This window comes from Drosophila serrata, unplaced genomic scaffold (genome assembly GCF_035046125.1).
Source record: "Drosophila serrata isolate PLE 108 unplaced genomic scaffold, ASM3504612v1 contig_66, whole genome shotgun sequence".
Lineage (NCBI taxonomy): Eukaryota > Metazoa > Arthropoda > Insecta > Diptera > Drosophilidae > Drosophila > Drosophila serrata.
Genome location: NW_028256964.1, coordinates 836852 through 860375, shown reverse-complemented (window position 1 = coordinate 860375; position 23524 = coordinate 836852). Strand labels below are relative to the sequence as shown.

Genomic DNA, 23524 nt, shown 5'->3' with positions numbered 1-23524 from the left:
CCCATTCACCTTCAGAGTGGCCTAATACTCGTTACAAAACCCAATCGCATGTGTACATATGTACATTGCAAACTTGCTTCGTATTTCCAAAAGGCTTTATGTAGATGTTCATTGGGGGGAGGCGACCGGCACATCCATCCTTTATGAGACCACATACACAATGTGAAACATTTGATGAGAAAATGAAGGTAGTTTGCATTGTGCCTTGATGTATTTAGGTGCATATAAATGGCATCTAGGTTATGAGAAGGTCTGATTGAGATACTTAAAGATGTTTTTCTTTCCTGATTCTAGCACAGTAGCACTAATTGAAAACCTTTAAGTCAAGAAATAAATACGAATGGCGGAATTTTATCACATAAAACTCTTTGAAACCATATTTTATTTTATATGAATTGTGATATTTAGGATACAACATTGTTGTTTTTATCTGTTGAAAGTTAAATAAAAGAGCAGACAATAATATGTATCTACGTATACGTAATATTTTTACTGGAATTAAAATACGACGAATACGAATAAAGGTAAATAAAATAAATAAAGGTGTAAACATTATAATTCAAATTTAAAATAGGAAAATTCATTAATTTAAATAAGATAATAAGATGATAATAAAAGTTAGTCCTTAAACTTTAAAAATAAATTCAATGACCGCTTGTTACAAATGATTTTGGAGTAAAAAATTAAGCAAATTGGTGTAATGCATTTATAAATTATGGCAACCTACATCAAATTCATTTAATCTTTACTAATTAAAATATTTTTCTACTTAAACATTCTGTTCTCTCCTCACTCTCTATCTTATTTCATATTGAATGTAGCATAAAACAAGATTTAAGATCCTCCCATTTATGGACCATCTAATTCAATAACTAATTTTTATTCCATCTTGAAGATAGGATGTACGCTGAGAATAAATAAAAGCCATGTCTGCTACCATTCAAGTGCCATGGAGGAGTCCTTCGGAGCTCCGGAACTCCGGAGGAGCGCTGCAGATGGCAGGCCGACAGAGAGAGAGGATGAGAGCTTTGTAGGGGGCAGATAAGCGGTCATAAGATTATTTTTACTAGTGACCCGATGACCGTAAAAAGGGAACGCCCGCAGCAGCGAGTGTGCGGTCTCACCAACCAGCACTTGCTCATGCGGACATCCTGCGCCGGAGGAGAGCGGAGGTCCCATGTCCTGGCTGTCCACCAATTTGCTTTGTTGTCGCAGCAGCAACAGCAGCCCGTCAGCCCGTTTTATGAACTGCGAACTCATCTTCCGCATTCGCCCCTTTATTTTATACTTTTGTGCACTTACCCGCCTTTATTTTGGCACCGATGCGATGGTCGAGGTCGACGTCGACCCTCTTTCCTCCAGTTCGATGATAAAAATGAGGCTGGCCGTAAAATTTTACGGCCTTAGGATTGCGCCGGCATCCGCCTCCGAGACCCATATATTGTTCAGCACTTGAAATTAATGCCTGATTGACACCACCATCAAAGCGCAGCGAGGACACGGCGGAAATTACAAAATTCAACACATTTTATGTGGTCGAATGGAACATAAATACCATATTTGGAGAAACTCGTGGAGACTTGAAATACATTTTAAGCGAATTGAATTGTTTGTTTGTTTAAAACCAGAATGGTTTAAGGTTTAAGCGAAAAAATCTTATTACTGAAATGTTATTTCTTTTGGATATATATATTTTTTTAATATGATTTGATTGAGGTTTTATAGAAGAATTGGAATATTTTAATAGTTATTTGGGTTACATTATAGCAGGACTTTATTAAACTGCCTGGGATTGGTTTTATGTTTAATGAGTTTTATATAAAATAAACTCTTAGTTGTTAAATATTAGGTTCATTCGTAGCATGAAGAAACCACAACAAATCCCAATCAGTTAAGGTCCTTAAAAATATATGGAAAAGAAGAATATATCCATAACTGCAGGGTAGTTCTATAGTCTTATCAGCCACCAGCAGACGGCAACGATGGGGTCATCACCTACTTCGAATCCTTCAAAAGGTGGCTTCTCATGCGCTCCATGCTTGTGCCTTCCAGACGGACATCCATTGCCGTGGCCATACCCTCCACTGCAGTTCGCTTCTCCGAATTTGGTGCCTTGAATTTCATTTCAATGGTCTCGCCACTCAGTGGATCATCGATGGACCTGGCAATGGAGCTCAGCACACCGCTCACATTGCGATTACGACCAGGTTGCTTCACCTTGGGAGGATCAGGATCTGGAATCGGATGCTCTGCGGCAATCTGAGCGTTCATCTTGGAAAACCGAGTGTATATCTTGTATTGATTAATATCGAAGGCCTTGCCATAGTTAATATACTGCTTAATGGTCTTCTTGCGCAGTTTTTTGCGATCCGACAAGTCACGGGTTGTGGCACCCACAGCCACCAAAGCAATGTGACTCTGACTATGCTGCAGGTGGAAGCCATCGCTCTGGCAGCTGCTGACCACAGCCCGGACCACATCGCCAGGGTCAATGGTCCGGCAAAGGAGCGTGCTCAGGGCACTGGCAATTTTCGAAATATGCGATGGATCAAAGACGGCCCTTGCCAACGGGGTCAGCAGAATCTTGTCCCGGGGATTGTGCTGCATCGGCAGAAGGGAACAGAATCTGCTGGCTGCCAGCAGCCCGGCCTGTTTCAGTGTCAGGTAAAGCTTTCCGCCGCCAAGGCGTGGCTGGCCAGAGATCGGCTTCTGGAACGAGTACGTGTAGATATAGACGCTGCCGCCGCCATTGAAGACCAGGCGCCACATCTGATCCCTTCCAGTCTGCTTCAGCTGGCGCATCGTGGGACCCAGTTCGAATAACACTCGATTGGCAAAGTCCAAACTTTCCAGAACCTCCGATTCCGAGGAATGGCAAAAGTCGGGGCAGATCTCGGTAAAAGTCTCGCAAAGCTTGGTAAAATCGAATTCGTTGGCAAGCCCTCGAGATCCGCTGGCCATGATTTTCTAGAGAATAATTGAATCATAGGATAAATAAATACATAAAGTAAACAGAAAATGCATAAAGAGACTTGCACACGCCACAAAAAAATGTATGAGATCGAAATCTTTGATTTTTTTTTGTTTTAATTTAATTACTCGTATACATTTCTTTTGTGTAGTTTTTGCACAATTTCAATTCAAAAAATGCTGAGTTATACGTTCTGGGATAAAGATTTAAGCACTCACACAAACACTATTTTTTTATGAAAATGTAAACAAATGGAAACTGCGCAATGCTTTCGTCCCAGAAACGTTTTGCTCCCCTTGAAGTCAGGCTTTAACTGCTGGGCAGAGTGTGTCAATTGAATTCGAGATTCTGATATAAATTAATCGACAAAGCTATCGCAGAGAACACTTGCCTCTTCGATAAATAGATGGTACACCGAAAAAATTTAAGGTCTTATAATTTTAATCTTTAAATCAAAAATATTTGGTTGAATGGAAAAGTTTTATGCTCTTAAAAACATTAAGATTTTATATCAAAACAAGAAAAGAAACTAACATCGATTTGAAGATTTTGATTGCAATTCGAAATATACATGAATTTAGGCAATAATATGTATACCTTTGTAGATCTACAAGAAAACCTAAAATGGGAGTATTCTAGCTATATAAAATCGATATTTTTATATACTAATTATTTTTTGTAAATCATAGTTTTTCAAGTATCATAACTAGGTAAAAAATGCATTAATATTCATTCGGAAAGCTGTTCTGTGCTATTTTTTATAGGGTTAACCATTCTGCTTACTGTGTTTTAAAATTTAAAAAATTTAACTGTTTGTCAAATTTTGACAATTTTAAGGATGATCACTGATAAAATTTTCGAAAATTTATTTTTTACCGAATATGTCAAGATCGATTCAGTTTCTGATGTTGATTAAGAATATATATGATTTATAGGGTCGGAAATGACTCATTCACTGTGTTGCGAGCTAAAGACTGAAATTGGAATATCCTGAAAGGGTATAATCATATAGCAAACTATTATAAGGATGTGAAACCAATATTCGTGAATAATTTATAATTAAGTTAGGCTGTTAACTTTGAGTATACATTTGTAGATATCGTTAAGGCAAATCGCTGTATAACTTTACATAAGAATTAAGTAATGGGAGCCATGGCAATAAGGTTATTTTAGATCTAGGCCTGATCCCTTCTATATCATCTATGTATATATATAATATAAATAGTCATGCTTAAGACTTACCGCAGTAGAGGACACATCGGAGTAAGCATCTTCCTGGCTATCCAGATTGGCCACGTAATACTTTTGGGGTGGAAGGGTAATCACTATCACTATCACTATAGATGTTATCAGGTAGGCGGCCACGGACAGACTAAGGCCGGCGCGCCGCTAAGCCCCTGTATTTATACCCTGCGAGTCAAGAGAAAAGAGAAAGAGAGTCTGGGAGTCAAGAGAACAGAGAGTGAGAGCGAGAGAGTAAGAAAGAGAAAGAGTTTCCCTCTAGAGATAGGCAAAAAGGCAGAGTGATACCTCTAGAGATACACTGGGAGAGAGAGGCATGACGCAAATAAAAGAACCTGAGCTAATTTTGAACCGCAAATTAGTTTAATTAATTCAATATAAACTATATATATATGTATATTAATTAAACAAAAAAAACGGAAAACAACCGATACTTATTAAGATTATTAAGAAATTCGATTTTATATATCATAATCTTTGTCGCAGATCTTTCAAATTAATCTTAAAACCTTTGCTTTCGTTCTTAACAAATAAATCTTTAATAATTTATTCTGTTACCGTGTGTTAAAAAAATATATAAATAAACAGGAAACAATATAATTGAGCTTTGCAGCTTTCACTTACCTGCCCGCGGATATATTTATGTGAAAAAGTATGCAGTAACTTGGCAAAAGACAGCCAAAAGGCTGCTTTTCACTTTCGAATTTAATGAGCTTCCACGGGACGTGATTATTAGGCGAACGAGCGTACGTGTGGGGTGGTTCCGCTTCCAAAGGTGCTGACAATTCCCCAGCTCCCCAGAGGGAGTGTCCTCCTGTCCTCCTGTCCTCCTTCGTCGACGACTTAACCACATCCACATTGGCGCACCGCCGGAGCCGCCGCATGGGTGCGATTTTCGTAGTTTGCCTGCCATCATCCGCCATCTTCACATATTCAAAAAATGTTTCCCTTTTTCCTCCTTTTTAAGGCGAAACATAAACAATTTTTCGCGACGTTGAAAAACTTTTAACTTTGCTTCGTTCCCCAACATTTTCCACACATGTTTCATGTAGGTAGATATGAGGACACACACACACACAAATATAATATGGTGTGTATATGTCCTTAAAATATACACAGCATCCTTTTCCTAGCTACAGAAAATGGTGTTTCTTTATGAATTTTTCAGGGGAGGGTAAGAGGTTAAGAAGGTTACTCGTAGCTAATGTATTTAAAGTTGTATATTTTAAAACCAAAATGGTCTTTAATGTTTTTGCCATTATATTCTTTTTCCTTTTTTTTTTAAATGGTACAATTTAGCATTTAAAATTTTGGCAACAACGTTGCTAGACATCATACAGATCTCCAGTCTTGATCCTCGATGTTAACTCCTCTTCTGTGGTAACCTCTTTCGATCATGTTTGCCATCGCCAATCGACTCCACCATATCCTCACTGAAGCGTTGAGAGTAGATCACCTCCGACACCCCATCGGCGATATCGTCCAGAGTTAAAGGATGACCATTGGCCACCATCACGGCCAGGATAATGGGGGCTAAGATGTCATTGGCGCAACTGTCCATTGGGCTAAATCCGTCCGCAGAAGAAAAAAAAAAACAAAAACTGAAAACTGAAAACTGAAGCTCAATTTCGACTACTCCGTTGTCCGTGCTTATGTGAATTTATGACAACTCATCTGACAAGCCCGGCAAGGGCCACTTCAGCTCTATCCCATCGGGTTTCCACTTCACCACGGAGTTCGGTGTGGAAATTCAATTTGAAAAAGTGTCACTTGTCAGTTGGTCACAGCAGTCTATTGTGCCATGTGCCCTTTGTTGTTGCTGTTGTGCATTTTTCGGATGCGGCATATCAATACCCCGGAATAGTTGGGGCACTGCGGGGAAGTGCAGATACATTTCGTATGCAAATTGCTCGCAAGTCAGAGACGGGCAAGTCAATAAAAAAAAAGAAGAAAAATAAAAAGAAAAAGAAAGGAAGACACCACCCACAGCAAGCCACACGTATGCAAATGAAGCCAATGGAGAACATCCCATACAGAAGTGGCACAATCTCTGGCTTATTCCATTTCATCTGGATGTTACATGAGCAGGAGCTTGGGATTTATGATTTCTAAACTAGGTTCTTTTCTAGGGGTCTTAAACCAATATCAGTTGAAACTTTGGCACAAAAACAATTCTAGTATTAGATGCTTAATACCCAAAGTTCAAAAAATAAAAAGTTCTATCTGGATATTGAAAATAAAAAATGCATTAATAAAAAATCCCCCTTGAAAGTCACGAGTAACGATAATTATCACTATATAGTTTCCCAGCCCTGCACTCAAGTAATCGTGTCCGACTCCAAAGTATCGAATATATCCATGTGTGCATGCACTTTTTACATGAAATGTGGTTTAGGGGGATTTGCATTCGGCTTTGTGCGATTTCAGTCACTTTCCGACAACAAAGCGGATCGCAGCTATATAAAATCCTCAGTAATCGCCGAGTCGAAGCTATTACAGTATATATGTAAGATAAATAAGCAAAAACAAATAACGAGTATAGTTTTAAAATTGAAAGATTGAGTGCAGTAATAAAATTTAATTATTGCTGAAACGCGTAAATTGTTTTTAAATAATTAGTGCATCTTTATGTATGTTTTTTCAAGTACATAAAACAGTAAATACATATATATACTATATATATATATAAAGTGCCAATGTGTTATCCTCTTGTAGTAAATAATTAAGCTGATAAGCATCGGCATGAAAGGGAAAACAAAAAGTAAACAGCTGAAAGCGGATTGAATTTCTCGTTACAAATACAGATATATACAATACTGAACAACAAAGGCATTACAAAAAGGTTTAAACCTCGGCAATTTTGTTTTGTTTACTCAATATTCCTTTTCATAGATTCATTATCTTGAGGAAGAATATGAACCTCTATTTTTTTTAAATCAAACTATAAAGTTCTATTGTTTCTTTTACTAGATATATACTTTTTGTTTCTATTAATATTTACTGTACGTGACTTATTCCTCAAGTACCTACACATATGTATCAACATATCTTTAACTTCAGATATGTCTATAATACAAATTTCCATTCCATTTCAAAGCAAGTCTGTGCATTAAAAAAAAAACAATATTATCAAATTTCAAGTAAATAACCATTATGAATATTGCAGCGCTATGGCGAAGTCCAAATTTGTCTTTGATTTTGTGAAACTGAAGCAGACATTCTCCGAAATCTGTCCCGACTTCAATGAGGAGCCCTGCTATGACCAACCCACAACCAGTCGTCGCTTTGCCGAGAATGTAATCTTCGTCTACAGCAAGGAGGCCGCGGCAGCCAAGGCCAAGAAAAAGGACGAGTCCTGGTCAATGCAGCTGACTGTAAAAAATTCAAAAGGAACATTAATTCACAGTGAGGTGAAGATCCAGACGCATTGGGTCCGTGATCCGCCGCAGAACCAACCCTTTGTGATGCGCGGCCTCCTGGTGATGTCCTTCAAGCAGGCCAGCCTGCTGGCGGTGGCCAAGTACTGCCAGCTGGTGCCCCACCAGGTGGAGCGTGGCGAAGTGGTGCTCACTCCCCTGGCCGGGGCAGTATTCTCGAAATTCGAGATACCCAAACTGGCCGAGGCTGTGGGAGAACCCCTGGCCGATGTGGTGGTGGCCATAATCTGCAGCTGCCAAACCGATGGCTACTATCTGGAGCACAGTCGCTGCCACATTGCCTTGGTAGCTATTGTCAAGACGGTGGCCGATCTAAAGATGCAGGCCTCCCTTGTCAAGAAGACCATAAAAATGTACAATCTGCATGGAAAGGACTTTGACATGGACAAGTTCAAGGAGTGGAGCATGTTTTTAAAAAAATCTGGCCCCGCTAAGGTGAACAACAGGAGTAATGATGACTTTGATAGGATGACCGAGCAGGTTTTGGCCCTCCAACTATCTATCCAGGAAGAGCAGAATGGTGTGGAGCAGTCCTCTAAAAAGCCAATAAAATGTGCAGCCAAATTTCAGAAATGAAGTGAACTGTCTGAGCATATACACTTCAGGATGTACCCGGAAGTAAGCTTCTACTTGAGCCCGTTGGCTTTCTCTTGCTTCGCATTGAACCAACCAACTGCAGAAATGTCTCTATGTCTGATGTATCATACATCAATGTATCTATTAGATACTATACATATTGTATTTACACTGAAAAACTATTTTGATAAACTACAGTTTTCTTCGGTTCAATGTAAACTTATTGTTTCCAACATTTTTATACCCTTGCAGAGTATTATAATTAAAATCAGAAGTTTGCAGCGCAGTGAAGGAGTCATCTCCGACCATACAAAGTATATATGTACATATATTCTGGATCAGCATCAACAGCCGAGTCGATCTTTTATGAAAATCGGAGGATCAGTAACTATCTTTCAACAGTGTTACTATGAAAAGTAACTATGATCAGGAAGTATCTATGAACATTAAGTAACTATGATCAGTAATTAACCATGATCAGTAAGTAATTATGAGCACTAAGTAACTATGAGGAGTAAGTAACTCTGAACAGTAAGTATCTATTACCAGTAAGTAACTCCGAACAGTAATCATCTACGACTAGTAAGTAACTATGATCATTAAGAATCTATGACCAGTAAGTAACAATGACCAGTAAGTATCTATGACCAGTAAGTGTGTATGATCAGTTACTAACTTTGAACACTAATAAACAATGACTTGCAACTTTGTAACACAACACATTTCTGAGACCCGGCCGGCAGAAGTCACTTCGTTCCGGGGATGTTTGAACCAGTTGAGAATCATAAGCTCAGATGTGCGAGATTTGTTTTGGAACAAATTTAAGCTATTTGAAGGAAACTATTGAGTTATTCTTCTATATAATTTTACTAGTATATAAGTCGGAGCAAGGCGAATCGCTGGACTATATATACACATATAGCTGCCGCAGGAACGATCGGAAAATTGACTATGAGCAGTAATTAAGTATAAGCACGAAGTAACTCTTAACAGTAAGTATCTATGGCCAGTGAGTAACAACGATCAGTAAGTATCTATGACAAGTAATTAAGTATGACCAGTAAGTAACTCTGAACAGTAAGTATCTATGACCAGTAAGTAACTATGACCAGTAAGTATCTATGACCAGTAAGTGTGTATGATCAGTTACTAACTTTGAACACTAATAAACAATGACTTGCAACTTTTGTAACACAACACATTTCTGAGACCTGGCCGGCAGAAGTCACTTCGTTCCGGGGATGTTTGAACCAGTTGAGAATCATAAGCTCAGATGTGCAAGATTTGTTTTGGAACAAATTTAAGCTATTTAAGGAAACTATGCAGTAATTCTTCTATATAATTTTACTAGTATATACGTCGGAGCATGGCAAATCGGTGGACTATATATACACATATAGCTGCCATAGGAACGATGAAAAAATTGACTAGGAGTAGTAATTAAGTATAAACACTTAGTAACTCTAAACAGTAAGTATCTATGGCCAGTGAGTAACAACGATCAGTAAGAACCAATGACAAGTAATTAAGTATGACCAGTAAGTAACTCTGAACAGTAAGCATCTATGACCACTAACAGTGTATGATCAGTTATTAACTTTGAACACTAATAAACAATGACTTGCAACTTTTGTAACACAACACATTTCTGAGACCCGGCCGGCAGAAGTCACTTCGTTCCGGGGATGTTTGAACCAGTTGAGAATCATAAGCTCAGATGTGCGAGATTTGTTTTGGAACAAATTTAAGCTATTTGAAGGAAACTATTGAGTTATTCTTCTAAATAATTTTTCCAGTATATAAGTCAGAGCAATGCGAATCGGTGGAGATATATACGCATATATAGCTGCCGTAGGAACGATCGGAAAATTGACTATGAGCAGTAATTAAGTATAAGCACGAAGTAACTCTTAACAGTAAGTATCTTTGGCCAGTGAGTAACAAAGATCAGTAAGAACCTATGACAAGTAATTAAGTATGACCAGTAAGTAACTCTGAACAGTAAGCATCTATGACCACTAACTGTGTATGATCAGTTATTAACTTTGAACACTAATAAACAATGACTTGCAACTTTTGTAACACAACACATTTCTGAGACCCGGCCGGCAGAAGTCACTTCGTTCCGGGGATGTTTGAACCAGTTGAGAATCATAAGCTCAGATGTGCGAGATTTGTTTTGGAACAAATTTAAGCTATTTGAAGGAAACTATTGAGTTATTCTTCTAAATAATTTTTCCAGTATATAAGTCAGAGCAATGCGAATCGGTGGAGATATATACGCATATATAGCTGCCGTAGGAACGATCGGAAAATTGACTATGAGCAGTAATTAAGTATAAGCACGAAGTAACTCTTAACAGTAAGTATCTTTGGCCAGTGAGTAACAAAGATCAGTAAGAACCTATGACAAGTAATTAAGTATGACCAGTAAGTAACTCTGAACAGTAAGCATCTATGACCACTAACTGTGTATGATCAGTTATTAACTTTGAACACTAATAAACAATGACTTGCAACTTTTGTAACACAACACATTTCTGAGACCCGGCCGGCAGAAGTCACTTCGTTCCGGGGATGTTTGAACCAGTTGAGAATCATAAGCTCAGATGTGCGAGATTTGTTTTGGAACAAATTTAAGCTATTTGAAGGAAACTATTGAGTTATTCTTCTAAATAATTTTTCCAGTATATAAGTCAGAGCAATGCGAATCGGTGGAGATATATACGCATATATAGCTGCCGTAGGAACGATCGGAAAATTGACTATGAGCAGTAATTAAGTATAAGCACGAAGTAACTCTTAACAGTAAATATCTATGACCAGTAAGTATCTATGAGCAGTAAGTAACTCTGAAGAGTAAGTATCTATGAGCAGTAAGTAACTCTGAACAATAAGTATCTATGAGCAGTAATTATCTATGATCAGTAAGCATCTATGACCAGTAAGTAACTATGATCAGTAAGTATCTATAACCAGAAAGTATGATCGATCAGTTACTAACTTTAAACACTAATAAACAATGACTTGCAACTTTTGTAACACAACACATTTCTAAGCCTTGGCCGGCAGCAATCACTTCGTTCCGGCGATGTTAGAACCAGTTGAGAATCATATGCACAGATGTGCGAGATTTGTTTTGGAACATGAGCAAGCTATTTCAATGAAACTATGGAGTTATTATTCTATATAATTTTACTAATATATAATTCAGAGCATGGCGAATCGGTGGACTATATATATACATATATATAGCTGCCATAGGAACAATAGGACAAGACAACAAGTATAACTTTTCCAGTTTTCAACAGATTTTCATCAAATCTGATATATAGCCATTATATTTTAATCCAAAACTTTGTGAAAATCGGATTACTATATTATATAGCTACCATACAAACAATCGTTATAAATAGAGGAAAATGCAAAACGGTGAATGTAAAACTTTTACTAAAAATTTATGTATGAGAATAAAATAAATGCAGGAATTAAATTATTGTTTTATATCATAAATATATATAATTTATATTGCATTAATTGCTAGTGATCGAATCACTTCAATCTTCACTTCAATCTGCAAGGTTATATAAACTTCAGCGTGCCAAAGTAAGCTTCATTTCTTGTTTTGTATTTATTTGTTTATCTAGGAGTTGCAAAACTATTCCGAAATATTTTGATACTGTATAGTTAATATATTTATTAACGTTAACAAAATTACAGTCTACGAAACTGTCTATAAGGTATTGATTGGTAATTTTTGTTTGTTAATATACATGACTTCTTTTCTATAATGACTATATATACAGGATCGATATCATACCAAAACTAAGGAAGATCTACTTTAGTAGGCTTTTAACACATTAATAGTCAGTTAGAAACTATTATTGTATTTTGGCAAAAACAATTAATTTTGCAAGCCATAAAATTCAAATTTGTTTGACTTTTCAAATACTAATGAAAATAAACAATACTTTTGGATAATATAAATGTTTATCACATATTAGTTATAATATATTTCAGTTCAATCTAATATCATTAAATATTTTATCTTTAATGTATCCAAAAACACAGATAATTCTTCGATTCTCCCATCATTAAATACATACTTGGTCTTGGCGTCTTCCTGGTTTTCATTTGGTTTTCTCAGTTGGCTTCGGCTTTCGCTTCTGGAGCTGTATCATCGATAACTTTAGCTTCTGGTGCTCCTTGTGCGTGCAGAGTCCAACGGATTGCAAGAATAACTCCTTGGTGCCTTTCGGCTGGTCGGGTTCTGGCGCCTTTTCGACTGGCTTGCACTGCGAGCGAGCTCTCTTGAGGGCTGCTTGCAGATTAAGACGGCTCGCCATAACCACGTTGGCGGTGTCTGCCGACGACTGCAGTTGTGGGAGTTCCGGAGGCGGTTTTATGGCTTTGACAGGCGGTGGTGCCTGTTCCTCTGGAGTGTCTATGATGAAATACTTCTTTAGCAACTGATCTTCGGTGGGTCGTTCCATAACGAAATGCGGTTTGAGCGACAGTTCCGGGGCAACGATCAGGGGCACTATGGATTGACTGACAATGTCCTGGATCACCCGTTCATCAGGCTTCACGTCCTGCTCGATAAAGGCCAAGCAGAAGCGATCGATGTGATCATGGAGACGTAGCAACAGATACTGGCACTCTGCATTCAACTCGTACAGCATATCCTCCAGTTCGTGCAGATAGTTGTTCTTGGTCACGGGATCCTGCAAGGTAATGGTTGTTAATGAAACGAAATGAAATCTCCTAAAGAGTACTTACGGCATCCTCCTGCTTACCGAAAACATCAACAATTGTCTGCAAGATCGAAAATTTAAACTGTATTCATAGGTTCCATATGATAAAATGTAATGTAAAACATACCTGATGCGTTGCCAGATGCGACTTCATGGCTCGCTGGCAGTAGGCTATATCGTTCACCAATTTCTCTGGCACTTTGTAGAATTTTCGCAAATAATGCTCGAAGAATTTCTGCACATGCAAATCCTTGCTCGGCATGGTGTTGGCCCCGCGCATCTTAACCAGAAAAGCCTTGATGATTTCGTAGCGCTCCTTGTGCGAAAACTCGTTAAAGTTAATAGTTTCCATGGCGTTCAATTGTGTGCGAGTTGTGAAATAACATTTAATTTATAATTTTTTTGTTTTGACGCCACAAATTGCCGCTTCGCCGTAAAGTGTGCCCACATTCGTGGTTTTATAGTTCCTTTAAAATACCAAGAGCGTAGTGGCAGCCCTATGATTTCGATATACGCTTATCGATCAGTCGTTATTTATCGGTTTTTGAATTTTACTACTCCATTGCGAGCTTTCTACTAAGATCAATCCAATTATTTAACAGTTTGTCATAGTTACTATTTAGCACTTTGAGCAACAAGGTGCCGCGTTGGTAATTAATGGGAAACCACCAATTTACGACCAGAACCTGCCCAGCTGTCAATTCAGACTCACAGTTCTGTGCTATGGCCGTAACTATGATTGATAGTAGCGACTGTGGCTGAGCTCTCTGTGCACCCATGTGCGTAAATAAAATAATTACTATTTAATTATTCACATATTGATCGGCACATACGTGCCAAATGTATGCGAAACTGTGTCCATTTCAATTAAGCGTTCTCGCAAATAAATACAGTGGTTGTAAAAGTAAACGGCCATTATTGAATGATTTACATGCTGCAGAACTTGCTTTTCCTCTTAACTATGTAAGTAGGTACTTATGCTGCATTGTTACAATATGTGTACTTCAATTTACCTAAATGGGCACAAGTGTAAACTGAGGCATTTATGCATGTGCACAGCAGGTTTGGTCCTCGTTCTCTTAGATCTGAGATGCTCCACACTCCTTAGCTGAAATCAACTGATGTTTTCCTTGTGTTTTCGCAATATCCTTGGGCAACTTTAAAGCTCTTTGGCCCGGCAAGAAAACTTTTGACCGCAAAAAGGGTCTGCCGGAGGAGCTCTATAATCCTCAAACGGCTTTGGTGTTGCCAAAGCAACCAGAATACGCAGCAAATCCTGGACAGCAGAGCGGCCTTCACTGGGTAAAGGCCAAAACAGATGCAACTGAAATCTCATCATAAGCTCTGCCTTGGCCAAATCTGAAGTTCGCTTTCAGCAAAATGAGATTTAAGGACGAGGCTGTATTTCCATGACTTTCCCTAAAATATTCCTTTAATAATTATTTTATAACTATATAAATAAAACGAGTATCAGTGAAGTTCGTATTATATTCCTATTGAAAACTATAACTTAACTTCTCCAAGTAATTTTGTTTATCCAACATTTTATGTAAGACTGCAAATCACCGAAGGAACATTGTCAGTACCTGATAAATAATTTATTTTTATTGTTTTTTTTTTTCGGTGGTGTTCCAGGGGAGTCGACTTAAATATCGTGCAGCTAATAATAAAAGTCATGAACGACGCACTCCGCGTACTTCGCTGGGCGAGTCCGTATAACTGATGGCTTCTGGATGCCGGGCAATATTCATCTTGCGACTTCAAAGGATGGGCGTGGCAACAATAGATGGGCTCGGGACAGAACAATACTCGCCGTTGTCCCGGGCGACGCAACGGTTAAGGAGGCACTTTTCGAGGCAAAAAAAAAAAGGGACGAACAAAAAGGACAATGGCACCTAATGGTCCGATGTGGTGTTGGTGGTGTCGGTGGCTTCGGCGTCGGCATTGGCACTGTTTGGTATGGTGGAGTGGTGGAGTGGCTGGTGTTGCCGGTGGTTCCGGCCGGAACAGTTGCACGCGGGCTCCGACAGTGTCCCTCATTTATCATTTACACACCAACGCACGGGAAAACAGTCCGAACATAGCCCCAATGATGGGATGCTGGGTATGTTGTGGCCCGGCGGCGGATGGCAGGGAATGGATTCTATTGCAAAACCCCGGCAGAAATTCCATTAACGCTTTATGTCGGCGCATGCGGCACAGCGGCCCGTCATTTGCATTGATTAAATCACTTTGCGGTCGGTTCGGCAAATGGTTTAAAAATCTCCACCAACTTTCCGCTCAATTGTTGCTCGTGGACCTCCACCCGCCTCGATTTTTATGCACTCCGCTGGCGTCCCTCATTTTTTGCTTTCTTTATTTTATATATTTTTGTATTTTTGGGTCTCTTTATGTGTGCCTTACAAATTGCTATTGTTTTTTATTCAGCTTTTCCCCCCAGAACTGCCGAATTTCTAGTCAGGTTTCGTGTTGCCATGTTTCCAATAAATTTCACTCTACAACCCTCTGATGGCAATGTGGATTTTTGGTTCGTGAATTCCCGCAGATGAGGAAAATGGTGGAATTGTGTTTAATTGATTCCCATGGGAACTGGTCGAATTTGCCATGTTTGTACTCACCCAGCATCCCTAGTTACCCTTTACCCTCTACCTTAATCGAAATGATTTGTTTGGTGAAATTTGCTTGTGGATTTAATTTTAAAATATTTATGTCATTTACAAAAAACCCAGTCTATTTAATAAAATAAACTTCTAGAGCTCCCACAAAATAAATATGATATGTGGTTTAATCAGAATTCACTTCAGAAACAACATCGAATGAGAACCAACTGTCGAAATTGAAAATGACCCTAGTGCCCCCTTCCGCCACTAACTGCTGTACAGGCTGCATGAATTTCCACTCAATTTCCATGCTGTCTGCAGCAGGCAGACTTTTAAACAATAACAAAACTGTGCCAATACACGGGCCAAAAGTTTCAAACAAAAGCAAAAGAAACCGAGGCGATGGTTCGCATTTACACAGTTACCGCACCTTTACAAGCAAAAAAAAATATAACACAATGAAATTGCGAAAAATGCCAATGCAGCTCGTGTCAAGAAATAAATATTTTTTCATGCAGGGGAATGAGAAAAATATCCAAATTTAAGGCATTATTTTACGACATTTAAAAGTAATTCTGCTTCTGTAAGTTCAAATTTAACGGCCAATGGCTGATAACAGTTTTCAGCGATTGCAGATGACAGGTGGCGGGGTGGCAACGCCATGCCATTATCAAACAGCTGATTGCCGGTTTTATTTCTTTATTATTTTTTGCAAATTGCACGTAACTTTCAAAACAATAAAGTTTCTACGGAAATCTTCGAAAAGATGCTAATCCTAAACAAATGCCTACCTCTTAGGCAGATTCTCAGACGCTGTCATCGTCAGGGTAAGTGGAAATACTTAAAGATTTCACTGATATTCAAGGCTACCCTTTATAATAGCTATGGAAATTACCAAAATTGGTAACAACCACTTAATTGACTTCAAGGGAAAGTGGCCCGAAGAGGAGCAACAGGAGTTCCGCCTGCACATGCGCATTATCACGGACTTCATAAGCGAATCGGAGGAGCAGCAGCTCCATGAGGAAATTGAGCCCTACATGAGTCGGCTACGCTACGAGTTCGATCACTGGGATGATGTGAGAGAAAATTAATATAATACACATTGAAAGATCTTTCCTTAATGTCAAAGATCCTTTAGGCCATTCATGGCTTCCGGGAGACGGAGCGTAAGAAGTGGTTCCCCCACAACCGAGAGGTTCTGGAGCGCGTGCGTCAGGTGGCCTTCGATGGCGCCATTATGCCATATATACACATCCTGGATCTGGCACCCGATGGTGTAATCAAGCCACATGTGGATAGTACTAGGGTAGGAGAACATCTATCCTTAGAGGCCTTAAATTTACATATATTTTAAATGCTTCGTTAGTACTGTGGCACCACAATCTCTGGCATCAGTTTGCTGAGCGACAGTGTCATGCGACTCGTACGCACGGATGCCCAGCGGTATCAACAGAACCAGCAATCAACGACGGATGCAGGGGAAACGGACTCCAAGGATGCAGACACTGATGCTGCATATCGCCACCAGCCAAAGGAGGCGTCACTGGAAAACAAATTCTACGCCGATCTGCTGCTCCCGCGACGCTCCCTGTACATAATGAGCCACACGGCTCGCTACAATTTCACGCACGAGATACTGGCCAAGGAGCATTCACAGTTCCAGGGCACGCCCGTGCCAAAGACACGTCGCATTTCCATCATTTGTCGCAACGACCCTTGAGACAGAGCGTAGGTCATCTCTTAAAAAGAGTTGAAAAAATGTTTGTTTAACTTTTACCCCAAATATTTATCGACGTATTCCTAGTCTGATTTGTATTTTGTGTAAATATTGGAACACAAATTGTATTCCCTCATTATTATAATTCAATAATTAATTTTTTGAAAGCTAAGAATAGTGAAATTTGATTTAATGAGAATGTATATGATTATATATGCTTTCCTTTATATTTCCTTTAGCTTTGTATACTACCTTTGCTAAATTCTTTCATTTTGAAACTATTTATTGTTAATTGCTTAGTTCCTGCATTGAGCCAAGCCTCCGAAGAAAGTTCTTGAGTTCGTCAAGACAAATTGTAGTAATTACAGTCAATAAGTTAATTTCCAGTAATCAAGAAAGACAGAACTCGATATCCTGGCAATAGTTTCTACCTCGCCTTGCTTACCAACTCGTTTAGGAGTTAAAGTTTCAAATGCATCAAGTTGTTAAATAACATGGCGGAGAAGCAGTAAAACTTTCCATTCGATTTTCCTGGCTTTTCGCAATGCGAATTGAAAAGGCGACTAGACAAACACACGTACTTGAAGGAGTGTCAGAGTGGGTTAAAGGATGCTCGCATCCTTGATTAAAAGTTAAGGGCGCCGAACGGCAACAACAACAAATCAGCGTTAGTGGCATTCGTTTACTCAACGCTTGACGCCTTTTAGCCCATTTGTTTGTTTATTAGGGGTTTCTCGCATCGCCTTGGCTTATTTGCTCAGGAGATTGAAGACATCGCCGCAAATCCCAGCGCAAATATAAATCTGTGGGCGTTATTTTCAGCGCCCCGATAACAAAACATGACGATTTGCAAATGATGTCATAAATTTATAAGCAACACGGCAGCTGGGAGGTACTCCACTGCGTATACGCATTCTTTATGATGAACGGCGAGGCGAAGGACGGATATCATTTGGCGATAAAGCATTCTCGCACTTTGATGCGATTTGTTGTGGTTTTTGAATTTTCCAGGAGGCGGCCTGTGGGTGGTGTGAAAGCTCCTCTTTATGTTAGTTTCTCTTACGCTGTTAGAACGGGATCCACAAGGCTGTTAGGGCCCCAAACCCCAGTGCTGTTAGTTTGTCTGAACTTAAATCAGAGTTACTAGCACTTACACGCACGATTGTCCAGATTACACACAATTAAATTAATGATTATGGAAGAAGCAGGATTTTGATTGCAAAATACGCAAGCTTTGTGAATTTTTAAAAGAGTTATTTTTATACCTTTTGCGGGGTACTAAAATTTTAGTCAAATGCTTAAAATACAGTGAAGGCGCCATTTCCGACCAAATAAATCTTATATATTCTTGATCAGAATGATCAGCCGAGTCGATCCAGTCATATTTGGTTAAAAAATAAATTTTAAAAAAATGTTCAAAATTTTATATAAAATTCTTAAAATTTGACAAAAATTTTTATTTTCTTAAATTTTAAATTGAGTAAGCAGATTTATTAAATGAATAAAAACTTTTATTCCTATATAAAAACTATATAAAACTGTCAAAAAATTTTAATGTATTTTCATTTTTTAATATGTTAAATTCATTTTGAAAAATAATTAACGATTAAGAAAATAATACAAAATAACTTTACGAAAGATACAATTATTAATGTTTATTATTAGAATGTCATTTCCAATTCTAATCTATTGATATTTTTTGACCATCAATGGGAACTTTTCAAAAAAAGTTAAGCAAGTTCAAAGAAAACTTGAAACACCTTATCTTATACCCTTTCGAGTGAAAACTTGAACAAGTAATGGAAAAGTAGAAATCAATTGAGCATTAATCTAGCTTGTATTAAAATGGTCAACAAAGTTGCAACACCGATCAAATGAATGAGCCCAAACACGGTTGGGTTATAGTCAGTAGCAACTTTAGCTCTTTCGCTCACGTGGACCACCTTGTCCAGGTGTTCAGTTCATCAACGGTTTAAGAACTTTTGAACATTGTTCAGGACTCAAGTGGGTGAAATGGCTAAAACACGCAAGGACACAAACACGAGCGATTCCAGAACAAGAAGGATAAGAGGAAAAGGCAACTCGAGTGGCTCGGAATGAAAGCCAGATGAAGAAATACACCTGCTGCAGGTGAGTCGATAAAAAAGCCATCAACATTTTGTTTGCCCCAGAAACAGAACAGAGCTGGAGTTTGGCTTAAAATCTGCACAGTAGGAACTGTAAAAGGGGGAATCCCCCACATAGCCCGAATCCCCTCTGACCAACAAAGTGGCAACTGGAAGTTCTGAACAAATTATCAACTGAATGCTACAGAAACAGCAGAAATAACAACAATAATCTCGGCGACAATTTCAAGAGCCAGAGTCCGCAACAATACCCAAAGTAACTTTTTTTTCTCTCTCATAGCTCCTTTATTTCAGTTATTGCTATTGCTATATTATTATTATTTTTATTATTATTATTATTATTATTTGCCTGCCATCCCACTTGTAACAATTTCACCCTTTCTCTGTGTTCTCGGTCCCCCGAAAAGTTGAGCGAAACTTTGGGTTTTTCATTTCGCTGAAGCAGTTCCCGAACTCCACTCGAAGGGTTTTTGGCCCCCAGAAAATAGGTCTTTTCAAGGGTCAGGCCTTTGTTTAGTGAGTTACAATGGGGAAATATGTATTTAAGTATCTTGAGGGGTAAGAATAAATTTAAAATAACTTTTAACTCATTCGGTGGTACTTGTATTTCAAACACTTTCCGAATAAGCAACCTCAGATGTTTATGAAAGCGTTTTATTTGATGTTTTATTTATTTATATTTTAATTTCTTTTATAATTTATAATCACTAGAACACCTGTATCCTCTTATCTTTTTTTGTCTTGAAGGTAATACTTTTATCTAAGAAAATAATATTCTCTTTACAATTTTTAGACACTTTGCTTCGAAAAATCTCCTAGTTTCATAAAATTTCCACCGTTTTGCTTTAAGAAATTCCCAGAAATTCACCAGAACTCAGGCATTGACGGGGTGGAAGAGCGAGAAATGCGCTTGGGGCAGGGCTTTTGTCCTGTGCCGCCTGTCGAAGGACTCGAGAGGACATTTTCGCCTCTCCATGGACTTTTTCGCTGCCAAATATTTTCTTTTAAGCGGCAGAATCTGCTCTGCAACAGGACCGCTTCTTGGCAGCAGGACAAAAAGCAAAAAAAATCCAATTAAATGAAGTCCTTTTTTGTTGCTCCTGCGCTTTTCCAGCGCTTTCTTTATTATCCTGCAGCAGGGGCAGGAGCTGAGGCAGCGCCGGACATGCAGCTTAATGCACAAATTCGCACCCTGACATTTCAATAATCCTCGGATGCAGTACTCCGAACAGTGGTTACGGAAATTAATACGTTAAGTAAATCACTTCAGACCTGCAATTATCCCTACTTAAGTTTTGCAAAGCTACCCACTAGATGTCATTGCTGGATTAACCTGTGAAATGCAGCCGTTCTCAGGTGAGAATGCACTCAGAGAAAAATTTAAGGAAAATATTACACGTCCTTCTTAATTTAAAACCTTTTTAAATAACAAAAATAAAATGTATTAAAAAGTACTCTAATCTTGCTAGTAATACATTTCTTTCGGCAATCCAAAATAAATTATCTTTAAAATAAAACTCCTATAATTATCTCTCATTTATATCCTTTATTTTTGCAGTAATTTTCATCAAATAAGCTCTCTTGGCCCCACGTTCATTATCATTGACCTGGGGAATAGAGGCTATCGATTGTCCTTTCCCTTTCCCCAGGCTCTGCATTCCGAGATTAATTGAGCATAAATTTTTACTGCGCAATGCCCCGGAATTGCGTGAATTGTGAAAAATGTTCACCAACGAGAGGGCCAGGGCCAATGTGTCCTTGAGAAATGTTTAATAGACTTTTAAGTCATTTTTTTGTTGTTGTCCTGCAGGGACCACCATAACCCACCTCCCTTTGCAAGGCTCGCGAACTGCTGTCACCTGCCGGCAATCACGGCCATTAATCACGATTATTTCGAACTGAGATCGACAAACGAGCCACAGCCTGTTCGTTATGTTCCCCACGATTCGGCGCTATTACTCACATTAATAAGTAATTATTTTTCACAGTTTCCCAGCTTCGAATTGGACCTGGATTAAGGTGAGTCATTATATACTTAATACCTTGCCTTTTTTTCGTTCAAAAAGCTGTTTATTTCTGTTAAGATGTGTTGTTTTCTGTCGCCAAATTGTAGAACTTAAAGTTTAACTATTATTTAGGGCTTTCTTTGTGAATCTTCTCTTAAGGTGTTAATTGTTAACCTGTAAATTAACAATTTGAAAATAAACTAGCATTATTCTTTAAACAAAAATTAATTGGAAATAGAGCAAATTCTTATGTAATAGATAGTTTCTTGAAACTGAAACTCACTGAAATGATGCGTGTTTAAACGGGTTAACTTGAGTTTACTTGATAAACAGAAACACTTTAATCCCCATTAGATGGTCCACACTGTGGAGGCTGGATTGAATCCCCCAGGAGGGAGATCTGGTCTTCCCAGCGATTAAAACTTTCTGCAGCGGCCGCTGTTTCAATTTCCAGTTTTGGCCTGCTCCTGATTTCTCCTAGGCCACAAACAGTTGGCCGAGTCGAAAGTTTTCCCTCTGCGGTTAATTCGTTTTTTATTTGTTTTTTTTTTTACTGGCTGTGCGATTGTTTAACCAAGAGCCTCAAAGCCAACTGGCGCCAGTCTGTTCCCCTGCCCGGCGTTTCCATCCTGACCACCACAACAAGTGAGATGTCAATCAATAGTTTTGGAGCTCACTCTGAGCTGCCAAACTTTCGGAGCCCGAATAAATGTGGCACGAGCTGAAAAGTGAAGCCAGATGTGTCCTGGAATATCCTTAGTAACCGGACACACAGTTGTCAGGGAACTTAAAGCGCTTAGTTATACGTTGCTTATAAATGTATAAGTTAAAGAATTCATAGTTCATTTTGGAAATTCTTTATAGACATTTTAAATTTCTATAAATTCTGGGTAAACATAAATGCAGTCCCCCCTCGTTGCAAGACTAATTTCTATATTTATCTACAGAATTTGTTTGTGCAGCTTAGGGAAAATCAATTTTCTTGGACAGCTGAAAAGTAAAAGGTGTCCTGGATATATCTTTTGTCCTGTCACAAATCTTGTGCAACTGCCGCCCCGGAAACTAGCTTACGACATCAGAAAAAAAACTACTAAGATGCGTAAACAATGAGCGTTATGGTCATCCATCCATCCATGTGTGCGTAAGGGGAAAATCTGCAAAAAAGAATGGAAATGCAAGCGCTCACGTATCCGCAGTCTTGGCCAGCATTCCGTGGTTCAGGTAGCAGGACAATGGACTCGAAGTCATACATACAAATTGCATGTTGAGCGCGCACTGGGTACTCAGGAAATTGCAATCAGTGATGCTAAAAGGATAACTAGGACCAAGGTATTCCATTTCTTAAGAGTTTATATATATTTACAATATTTGGTACCTTGAAAAGTGTCATTTTTTAATGAACCCGTTGTCTGTCATGTTTGGAGTTAGTATTATAACAAAAATTAATCCCATCTTCAAAGAGTAGTTAAAACATTTCAAATATTTCCTGAACACTTTCCTATCCAGGTAAAAAGATAATCTGTACCTTTCCATCTCTGAATCCAACTGGGTCAACGAACCAAGATGTCCAGCAGCAACCCGCTGTTCTCCTGCTGTTGGTGCCAGGACAATGCCCAAGACAGAAGTCCTGCTGGGCTTTGTCTTGTGTGCAAATGATAAGCATCTGCAGCGCCGTGGTCCAAGTGTCCTTCCCGGGCGTTTTATCCCAAAAAACAAAGGCGCTTAAAGAGCATGACCTTTCGAAATCCTTATAAGGGAAATCCAAGGACCTATACTAGATAGCTATAACTATAATTCCAAAAGAGAAACCTTCTAATTAATATGTTTTATGACTAGTCTAGTTCGAAGGAGTATATACAATTAATGTGGTAAATTGGTAAACCCAATAACTTGTCCCCATGTTTATACTTGCAAAATAAATTAATAAAAATAAAAATAAATGCAACCTGTAAATTTTCTTTACATTTTTGAATTTTTTAAATATTTAGTTGGTCTGGCAGCGCCACGTGATCGAGTGTTACCGACGATATATCGATAGTGCAAAAAGAAATCGATGTTTTGAAGAGCACATCGATATAACATCGATAGTATC

General features: G+C 38.6%; 5 protein-coding genes and 2 long non-coding RNA genes across 13 annotated transcripts; 3 read left to right on the top strand and 4 right to left on the bottom strand.

Moving 5' to 3' along the window:
* Positions 1 to 1673: 1673 nt before the first annotated feature.
* Positions 1674 to 5618, bottom strand: LOC110178890 (uncharacterized). Of its 2 annotated transcripts, XM_086838195.1 has the most exons (3): positions 4838 to 5618; positions 4214 to 4381; positions 1674 to 2967 (listed from the first exon to the last, which is right to left on the bottom strand). In XM_086838195.1, exon 3 carries the CDS (start codon positions 2959 to 2961, stop codon positions 1996 to 1998), a length of 966 nt encoding a protein of 321 aa, XP_086694321.1. In that variant the 5' UTR covers positions 2962 to 2967; positions 4214 to 4381; positions 4838 to 5618; the 3' UTR covers positions 1674 to 1995. The 2 variants fall into 2 exon arrangements, with proteins under 2 accessions (XP_086694321.1, XP_086694316.1); XM_086838190.1 differs by lacking the exons at positions 4214 to 4381; positions 4838 to 5618 and adding an exon at positions 3190 to 3316.
* LOC110179036 (uncharacterized) lies at positions 5419 to 6518 on the bottom strand. The gene has a single exon (XM_020946390.2). It carries the CDS (start codon positions 5772 to 5774, stop codon positions 5577 to 5579), a length of 198 nt encoding a protein of 65 aa, XP_020802049.1. The 5' UTR covers positions 5775 to 6518; the 3' UTR covers positions 5419 to 5576.
* An 89-nt stretch (positions 6519 to 6607) lies between these two features.
* Positions 6608 to 8445, top strand: LOC110179031 (uncharacterized). 3 transcript variants are annotated; one of them, XM_086838199.1, is made up of 2 exons: positions 6608 to 6719; positions 7311 to 8445. In XM_086838199.1, the coding sequence occupies exon 2, from the start codon at positions 7384 to 7386 to the stop codon at positions 8224 to 8226; it is 843 nt and encodes a 280-aa protein (XP_086694325.1). In that variant the 5' UTR covers positions 6608 to 6719; positions 7311 to 7383; the 3' UTR covers positions 8227 to 8445. The 3 variants fall into 3 exon arrangements, with proteins under 3 accessions (XP_086694325.1, XP_020802043.2, XP_086694328.1); XM_020946384.2 differs by having other exon boundaries at positions 6609 to 6719; positions 7380 to 8445; XM_086838202.1 differs by lacking the exon at positions 6608 to 6719 and adding an exon at positions 6942 to 7055 and having other exon boundaries at positions 7380 to 8445.
* Positions 8446 to 11895: 3450 nt separating this feature from the next.
* LOC110179030 (uncharacterized) lies at positions 11896 to 13446 on the bottom strand. Its single transcript, XM_020946381.2, has 3 exons — positions 13108 to 13446; positions 13006 to 13041; positions 11896 to 12950 (listed from the first exon to the last, which is right to left on the bottom strand). The coding sequence occupies exons 1-3, from the start codon at positions 13330 to 13332 to the stop codon at positions 12357 to 12359; spliced, it is 855 nt and encodes a 284-aa protein (XP_020802040.2). The 5' UTR covers positions 13333 to 13446; the 3' UTR covers positions 11896 to 12356.
* Positions 13447 to 15706: 2260 nt separating this feature from the next.
* LOC110179032 (RNA demethylase ALKBH7, mitochondrial) lies at positions 15707 to 17472 on the top strand. 3 transcript variants are annotated; one of them, XM_086838166.1, is made up of 5 exons: positions 15707 to 16149; positions 16207 to 16407; positions 16463 to 16659; positions 16722 to 16889; positions 16950 to 17472. In XM_086838166.1, the coding sequence occupies exons 2-5, from the start codon at positions 16347 to 16349 to the stop codon at positions 17301 to 17303; spliced, it is 780 nt and encodes a 259-aa protein (XP_086694292.1). In that variant the 5' UTR covers positions 15707 to 16149; positions 16207 to 16346; the 3' UTR covers positions 17304 to 17472. The 3 variants fall into 3 exon arrangements, with proteins under 3 accessions (XP_086694292.1, XP_086694291.1, XP_020802045.1); XM_086838165.1 differs by having other exon boundaries at positions 15707 to 16163; XM_020946386.2 differs by having other exon boundaries at positions 16117 to 16407.
* A 3512-nt stretch (positions 17473 to 20984) lies between these two features.
* Positions 20985 to 23385, top strand: LOC147644924 (uncharacterized). 2 transcript variants are annotated; one of them, XR_015272850.1, is made up of 3 exons: positions 20985 to 21445; positions 22380 to 22761; positions 22939 to 23385. It is a non-coding gene; the product is annotated as an uncharacterized LOC147644924 (long non-coding RNA). The 2 variants fall into 2 exon arrangements; XR_015272851.1 differs by lacking the exon at positions 20985 to 21445 and adding an exon at positions 22232 to 22322.
* Positions 21459 to 21837, bottom strand: LOC147644925 (uncharacterized). Its single transcript, XR_015272856.1, has 2 exons — positions 21716 to 21837; positions 21459 to 21606 (listed from the first exon to the last, which is right to left on the bottom strand). It is a non-coding gene; the product is annotated as an uncharacterized LOC147644925 (long non-coding RNA).
* Positions 23386 to 23524: the final 139 nt, after the last annotated feature.